Source organism: Aptenodytes forsteri, unplaced genomic scaffold, assembly GCF_000699145.1.
Source record: "Aptenodytes forsteri isolate BGI_AS27 unplaced genomic scaffold, ASM69914v1 Scaffold145, whole genome shotgun sequence".
Lineage (NCBI taxonomy): Eukaryota > Metazoa > Chordata > Aves > Sphenisciformes > Spheniscidae > Aptenodytes > Aptenodytes forsteri.
The window spans coordinates 827,857-836,641 of NW_008795122.1; the positions used below are offsets into that span (position 1 = coordinate 827,857).

General features: G+C 46.8%; 1 protein-coding gene across 1 annotated transcript in view; it reads right to left on the reverse strand.

The window, feature by feature from the left end:
- Nucleotides 1–4,679: 4,679 nt before the first annotated feature.
- Nucleotides 4,680–8,785, reverse strand: part of TMEFF2 (transmembrane protein with EGF like and two follistatin like domains 2) — a 136,784-nt gene continuing 132,678 nt past the window's right edge. The window contains exons 10-11 of the mRNA XM_009277167.2: nucleotides 6,351–6,437; nucleotides 4,680–5,944 (exon numbers count right to left, since the gene is read on the reverse strand). Coding sequence (XP_009275442.1) covers nucleotides 5,848–5,944; nucleotides 6,351–6,437 — 184 coding nt within the window. The 3' untranslated portion in view covers nucleotides 4,680–5,847. The remainder of the gene's footprint in view (nucleotides 5,945–6,350; nucleotides 6,438–8,785) is intronic.

An 8,785-nucleotide genomic window follows, 5' to 3' on the forward strand; every position in this document is an offset into this window, starting at 1 on the left:
TGTGTGTGTATATATGTGTATACGCACACAGAGCCTCTTAGCTGTTGGCTTTTTTTTGCTGCAGTAGTGTTTGCTGGGTTGTCGCAGGCTGCCGCTGGCCCATCTCACGTGCTTTGCTTCTGTGATAGAAGCAACATATAATTATATTACAAATTAACTTGCAAATGCTGGTAGAGATGTACTCCACAGGAAAAAAAAAACGGCTTCATCTTCTCTTGTGTCTTGTAGCTGGTCCCTCCAGCACAGTCTGCATCTGTCAGGATCTGTGCCCTGGGAGCACTAATCATTTTTATTAACCATTAAACAAGAAGATCCTTTTTATTTGAAAATGTAAAACATGCAGGAAGCACTATCTATAGCCGCTAATTCAGGTCACATTAAACGGCTCTTCCTCACCTCCCGGCTCATCCCTGTTCTGCTGAGAGCTCCTCGCCGTAAAACCTGCCTCTGCCCCTCTTCCCCATCAGGGGTGATAGTCTGTCACACGCATTTGCATTTAGAAGCCGGATTTTTATCTTGAATAATTACACTTCATTTCTGAATGACCCGATATAAAGCAAGCTCCTTTTAAAGCATCTCTCATGGCAAGTTTATGAGGTGTTACTACATTTTCTTAACATTTTTCACCTTCCAATTGTTTTTATTTCATGTTGGGGTGGTGACAGGTGAAGGTGCTGTGACCCCAGAAACGGGAGCCGGAGGACGGTAGTGGCCAGGGTCACATCTGCATCTGTGGGGTTTGATCACTGGTGGGATGAAGCCCTGCTCCTGCCCCCCTTGCTCCCGGCGAGGAACAGCCACGTGGGGCTAATGGCTCTCATGGCCCAGGGAAACTCAAACGGGAGAGGGAATGAAATCAAGGCTCCTACTTGGGGGGTCTGCTCCTCCTAAGCTGAGCAAAACAGGCCTCACGTTTTATTTACAAAGCTGTGGCTGATGCCACCTAGTTAGCATTATAGAACAGATTCCTCACATGCTTTTTTATTATGCAGCTTGGCAGCTGTGTGAGACTGCGGAATATTTTACTGCTTTGTAGCTCGCATTCAATAAGGTGAAAAAAAAAAAAGGAAAAGTTGACAAAACTCCTGCATTTTTTTTTAAATGCATCTTTGTTTTCAACAGCCCTCCTGCTGTGACAAAACTATTAATTAAACTGAAACTAAAATAAATTAAGCCCACCTAATATGAAAAGTATTTGAAGGCAAAGCATCAGCCTAAAGACTGGCCGGGTAGGAGCTGGTTGTGCCTGCCCCTCCTGCCTCCCCTGCCTGCGGGTGCCGGCAGAGGATGCTTTGGTGCCACAGGGCGCAGCGTCCCGGGGTAAAAAAATAAGACTTTTGGCTCCTGTGTCAAACAGCGTAAAATTTAACAGCCAGGTTGTGGCCTGTCTAGACCAGAACTATAGATAAAATGTTATTATTATTAATAAAATGGCTCTAAAGACCTACTCGTAACAGCCAGCGTATCTCCATCTACCTTTACGCCCAGTTGAGGTTACTGATTACCCACCAGCACCACCAGCCGTGGGCATTCCCGCCTCCAGCTTCCCTTACAAACCTGGGGGGGGGCTGATGTCTGTAAATACCTTGCAACCAACCCCCGGTTGGGCCCCCCCGGCCCGGCCACATACCTATAAATAAAAGAAAAGGCAGGCCTGGCCGAGGCTCAGCACCTACTTTGATGTGCGGTGAAGAACTTCGCTTTTAATTCCGGGTTGTAACTTCCATCCCAACGCAAAACTGGGAGCTGCGGAAAAGCTGCATGCATAATAAGGGGTGAAAGCAAGGGTGCGGCGCGAGATGTGTCTGATGTTGGATGAGAGGGAAGATAGCCTTTAATCATTTTGTTTTCAAAGAAGCTTTAGAGAGCTCTTTGAAGATAAGGCTTTTTGAGAACTGCTTCTGGAAAATAGGAGGCAGCGATACATGGCACCCACCTTCTGCCCACGTTCACCCACCCCCCTTGGTTAACCTGCGCGTGGGACATACATATACACATGCAGGCATCCCTGCTTTCAGCACGCAGCCCTCTAGGCTTTGCATAAGTTTACTGGTCTCGTGCTGCCCGGGGGAGGTGACACCCTCATGACTGCAGCAGCAAGGAAAAACTGCCCCAGTATCTTTTCATTTGAGGTAATCACAGCTCCTCAGTGTGCGGAGGCAGGCAAGTAAAGGAGACCAGCAGCTAGAATAGGATGTCCAGCCTCCTTTTAATAATAATAGTATTCTTGTGATGATAATGTTCTGTATATCATGTCTTACTATTGTTGGATGAAAGGGAACGATAATGAACATCTGATCAGACTTTATTTTAATGAAAAGCATCATGATGGAGAGGCGTGGAAGCTGTGCCTGTCCTGTAGTGCAGAATTCGGGGTGGGAGAAGGCGAGAGTCATGTGTCACCCACCTGCTGCAGGCAGGCTGTATGGTAGCTACATAGGCAGCTTCTTTATGGGCTGGGATCGGGCACAGCAGGCTTGTTCACCTGCATCTGAAGGCACCAGGGGGTTAAACATCATCTGAACATCCCAGGCTGGGGAGGGTGGGTGAGCTCTGCTCACCAGCACTCGGCGCGTGCCAGTGGCGCACCTGGCTAATAAAATAGTTGAGGACCGAGGTCAGTATGCTGTTGCGTTAAATGCCTCATGCACAAAATAAGCACACAGCTTCTTGCTCCAAAAATGTTACTGGCTGAGAGGAAAAGCCTTGGGGAACGGGTGTGCCAGTAGTCCTATTTTTACCTATAAGTGGTTTGGCCTCGGTAAAACAACAGCCAGGACGGCAAGTGACTGCAGGCTGTTGGGACGTCAGTGGCATGCATGGCCCCTAAGCAATCACGCTGAGCGTGGTATTACTGGTCTTGTCATTGGTTTTGTACATCCAGGTCTTCTCTTGTGTAGTTTGCAAAGTAAGTGTGTGCTGGTATTTGAGGTTATTTACAGATGCCACAATGCCATGACAAAAAAAGCCTATGAAACAGCCAAAATAAATTAATTACTGCCCCCCCCGGATAAGGAACAAACCCACACTCATTGGCATTGCAAGGGGCCTTGCTTTTGCTGGTGTAAGAGTGCACGGAGAAGCGGACAAATGGCAACACATCGTCGCCCCTCCACGAGACTCCGGGTAGAGGAGCTGGGCTCTGCTTCTGCATGTGGTACTATCCCCACCCACCGCTTCACCCGGCCAGGTCCTTATGTGCCCAGCCCACCTCCCTTCATTTTGTGAAGTTAAACTGCACAAAGATTTTCACGTCTTGAGTTCTGGTCAGCGTACAACTCTAAAAAATGCACTTTCCAGTCCCTTCAGAAAAGAAAAAAGCAACCACAAATCCACGTCTCCAAATTTGCTGTTGTGTTTGGTACAAGTTCTGCAAATATTTTCTGTAGAAATCTCCATTCCTGTATGTACAACCCCAAGATACTATTATTTTCAGACTGTGTGCCCATACCAGCATCTTGAAGGTTAAGTTTGAAAGGCCCAAAGAGGTCTAATGTTCGGTGGGACCTGCCCTCTGTGCATTAAAACCAAAATCACTTTCGCCTCTCTGCACCCTGGTCTGCAGCAGGTACTTAAAAACTGGCCTCGTTTTCGGAGGTGTGAAGGCTTTGTGACAGGCACTGCAGCTGGGGATGCAGCTAATAACACCTCACAAACACAGGCTGTTTAGGGATTAAATGTGGCATTGCATGGTAAAAGCACGGCAAATAACTTTGGGAAGCTTAGAGATAGTGTGTCGGACTCCTATTTTCACTTCTAAGCGATGCTATGCTATTTTAGGCCAGACCAAGCCTTGACTTTTTTTAATTAGGTTTATTGCTATAGCTACATGGCGGTGTATATGTATTAACATTTGATTTTTGTATCTAATGTGAGTGACTGAAATAAACAATCCAGATCCGATAGTTCCAGTGGGGGGACTGACATTTGGATTCGGCTCAAAATCTGTGCTTTTGATGCTTATTAGACTCCAACACCTCACTCAGAAAGCACAAAGCGGGGGTCCTGCAGGGTAGGACGTTTGCCACCTCCAACCTAATCCTCAACCTGATGCTGAACTGCTCCTTGGAGGCGCTCACTGCCATCGTTGCATCAGATTTAGCTGTTGGAGGGATCTGAAGAGGGGCTTTATAATGCCTCTTAGGCATCAGTTTTATTAACAGAGCTTGCAAAGTCTCCCCTAGAAGGGATCTTGTGCTGCCAAACCTGTACAGCCCAGTGCTGCTGTGCCTGGGTTCCCCTCCATGTCGTACCACCCCCGCTGAGCCTGTGCGTGGGAGACAAAACCAGCAAGGACTGGGACAAAGAGGATTATTTTACAGTGGGTTTGAGCATGGAAGTGTCCCTGTGGCCCAGTGGGCCAGGACCATGCCTGCTCGCTGCCTCTCTGCTGCTTACTCCTATCCCGCACCATCACTCTTATTCGAATTTGAAAATAAGCCTTGACAATCGGAGAGCTGGGGGCGAGGGCTGAGGAGCAGGGAACAGCTGTACAGCCCCCCCTCTCCCTGTCCCTCGCCCCAGCCCATGGCTCCGGGAAGCAGATGGTCCGTGCAGGGCCGGCAGCCCAGCGCCGGAGAGCTGCCACGCACTGTCATCTGCCCCGCTGCCTGCGAAAGCACCGCACTCCCACTCCCATCAATCAGCACAGACCAGGTGCCTGGAAGCATCTCTTGCCAATCGCCTTTTATTATTACCTTTAAAAAGCCAAGAAACCCAGAACAAGACAAAAACTGAGACCGTGTGAACATCATGCAATGGATTCACTTTAAAGCAGGCTGGCGGGGGGACAACCAAAAGCTGTGTTAGAGTAGAAGTATCGCTTCACCCGTGTCTGAAGGCCAGATCGGGTGGACTGTCACCGGTGGGGTTGGTGGTGACTGTTGTGAGTGATCAGGCCGATGCTGAAGCAGGAAATGGAAACACACTCATGAGCCGTCATCCCAGGTAACCCCAGACCTGATTCTGACCCAAATGCGATCTCTTACGTGGTGATGACAGTGAGAAATACACCTAACTCTTGTCATGGGTACTTTCTGCCTAGGCAAAGTCTCTTTGGAAAGGAACAGCACAAGGAATACTGTTACAAGGGCTTTTTAGTTCAATTCTGTTATTTAGTGTGACTAGTACTCTGGTAGTCAATTAGTAGAGTGGATGTTATCCAGCAGGAGTGAAGTTACCGCACTCTGCCCTTCAGTCTCGCTCTGTCATCTTCAAAATTCATAGCAGAAACTAGACTAATATTAGCTTCTCAAAAGAATGTGTTTTGGAGAGTTTCCGCTACCATGGAAATAACTTTGCATCTTGTCCATCATGTGGATGTGACAAAACACATGCCCTTATTTTCCTGAGGTATAGCCAACATTTGAGTTCATTACATTTAATGGAGTAGGGTCACCCATAAAGTTATTCATAAGGTATTTTCTGAGTGGTTTTCACCTTCTCTTTGAAAAAATAAATTATATCAGCATGTTCACGAGGTACAAATGGTGCTGGCATTTCAGCTGTTATTATGTTATTAACTTTTTTAACCTAATAATTTTCAATCAACAGTAAGAAGCAATTTTCACTCACTCCAGTGACCAGAGTTGGAGATTCTGCAAAGTGTTCTCCTAGGGTTCACCTTGACAGACACCTAATTCCCTCCCAAATCGAAACATTACCCCCGACACTCCCATCGTGGTTACCAAGAATTTCCATTTCCCCTTCAGTTAGGATTTAATTTAGAAGGCAAAGACTTCCTAAGCTATGGGAGAGTAAAGATAGATGGTATGGGAGAAGGCGGCTGATGAAATGTAGTTGACTCCGGATCTGAAATATTTTATCCCTCCTCAATGTAGGTTAATATTATTCTTCACCTTTCCCACATCCATAATTGTCGCTGATCTTGGACCAACTCAAAACCCTACTACTGAGTTCAGTAGACTCAAAATTGCCACTAGAACTGGAAAAAGAAAAAAAAAAGAAGAGATTTGTTAGTGTCCATATACAATACCCCGAGACTATACACAGCTATGAGATACAGCAAATTTAAGAAAGGCAATTTTTTTCTCATCACTGAGTATTTATTATATATAACAAATACATGAAAAAGAAAAAACTATATTGTGTGATATAAATAGTTTATTTACATTACAGAAAAACATCAAGACAATGTATACTATTTCAAATATATCCATACATAATCAAATATAGCTGTAGTACATGTTCTCATTGGTGTAGATTACCACAAATGCAAGGCAACATGTGTAGATCTTGTCTTAATCTTTTGTCTATAATACTGTATTTTGTAGTCCAAGCTCTCTGCAGTTAGTTTTGCCATTGTGGAAACATGCGCTCTTTAAATTAACCTTGTCGATGCTCTTGTTGTGTTGTCTGAACTGTAGTGCCCTGTGTTTTGCTTCTGTCTGTGGATTCTGTTGCTCCTGGGACATTTCCTGGAAAAAGAGAGTTGTGAGAATACATGGCTCTTAACAACGCGTCTGCTCGAGAGGCCGCGCGGGCAGCAGGGCACGTGAGGGCGAGAGAGGCATCCTCTGGCCCTCAGCACGTTTCCTCTTCAATGACATGAAAAAGGCTGTCTAATGGCAATGGTGCCACAAAAAAACCCCAAAGCCCCACAAAACATATTGTAAACAAAAATATGGCAAGAAAATTTTAAGATTCCTGCTCCTTCCTGGCGAGCAGCAGCGACTCTGCTGCATTGCGACAGCTCCTACTGCACCGCATCTCTCAGTTGCAGTTCGGCTCATCTTTAAGTAACAGAATTATTTTCAGCAAGGCACAGGTGGAAGATTTAGGATGGTCTCACACTCACCTGCTCAGTGTCCCAGGTCTGTGAAGTATTTACAAAGTGGATGCGGGGGCTGCCTTTCTGAGGAGCTAAGCATCTGCAATCCCTATTAGTCTCCATGGAAATGCTCCATGCTCAGGTCATTAGTGAGCAGCTACTTTACTTACAGGTGTCTGCACTGCTCTATGCGCCTCACACGGCTGCTTGGTTTAGTGCGGAAAGCAATCGCACTGGAAAGACCAAAATCTTATTTTCCTTTGGATGGCTGCAAAAGCAAATCTCTTCTGCCTCAGGACCTCATAGTGCTCCTCAGCAAGGGCATGTTTCAACATTTTACCTGCAGCAGCATCGGCTATGGGGATGCTACGAAGCGTTTCCCCCTAATGGAAAGATAATAGCGTGTTTCTGGTTTCCTCCCATGGCGAGGCACCCTTAGACAGAAAGCATGGAGAAGTTTAGCCCCAGGTGGAGGCTGCAGGAAGTTCTAAGCAGCTGAAAGCCAAGGGGGTTACAGCAGAAACTGTTGGGCAAGCAGAACCACAGCAGGGTGACCAACACCCTCTAAAAATGCTCACACTTTTTACATTCGTGGTACCAGTAGGAAAATGGTGAGCTACAGAAAACCAACCAGCAATAGAAACAGTCCTTTACCCAGGGTGACCTACTTAGCTTTTTGTACGGGAGGAGGAAGAAGCTCTTCCTAATTTGGCCGCGTGTTTGTCCTCTTTCTTCAGCTGAAGCTCAGTATGAGTTTCTAGCCTGGGTGAGCCTCTTTCTGCCCTCCGCGTGGGCAGCTACACAAGAAAGACTGAAGCACCCGCTTGGAGTGGCATGACAGAAAGCCCAACGACACTCCAGACCATACTGATATGTAAAAAAAATATTGTATTGGGCTAACTTGTTTTTCTGTTACAGGGAGGCTTTCAGTGGCACCTTGTGAAACCCTATGGGTTACGCACCGGGGAGAGCCCACCCCCTCAGTGCAGTGAGAGCTCAAAGCACTTGCCTTCAGCTCTGTGTCAAATAACTAACAGTAAAACAGAGTGAAGTAAATTTTTACTGACCCCTTAAAATCAAAAAGGCCAGGTTTTTTCCCTGTTGAATGGGGGTGATGCTATAGTTTTGTGATGGCAACTGAAAGGCTAAACAAGAGCAAGAGCATAAGGACTTATGAAGCATTTCAAAATGCTGAAATACAATTATATAAGTGTCTAACAAAATATGGGTCAGATTGTCCTGACTTGCCGCACTTTTAAGCCAACGAGACCACCCCCTCATGAGAAACTGTACGGCTGTGCGCTATATTTTGCCTCATTCCTTTCTTGGAAGCAGTAAAGTAGGCTGCTATCATTACTCTAGGAAAAATAAGCCTGAATCTCCAGCACTCTCGGAGGTCATGGCAGAGCTTTCATTATGAAACTAATGCAGACTTTAGCTGGTTTGCGATTTCGTGACAAACTCATTATTCACTGAATGTTCCTAAAAAGGCGATCAAACTTTCTGAGTGAGTCAGGGAGCTGTTGTTAGCAAACACAGGGCTGATTCACTGAGCCGCATGTCATGTGCACGCTGACAGCCTCCCAGCCCCATCTGTCCCCAGGCGGCCTCTCCTGCCCATTCAGCCGGAGATTGCACAGCAGGACCTCACAGTGATCCATGGGAGATAGCACCAACACCTCGATGCACTGAGAGACAGCACTGCTAAATCCTGCTGCAGCGGCTATCAGCCACACGGGCTGACCAAGCTACCAGGGGTTTCTCCCGAGTCCCAGAGGATGAGGCTGGGCGGCCAGGCCCAGAGAGTTGTAGTGAATGGAGTTAAATCCAGCTGGTGGCTGGTCGTGAGCGGTGTTCCCCAGGGCTCAGTTTTGGGGCCGGTCTTGTTCAGTATCTTTATCAATGGTCAGGACGAGGGGATCGAGTGCACCCTCAGTAAGTTTGCAGACGACACCAAGTTGGGCGGGAGTGTTGATCTGCTCGAGGGTAGGAAGG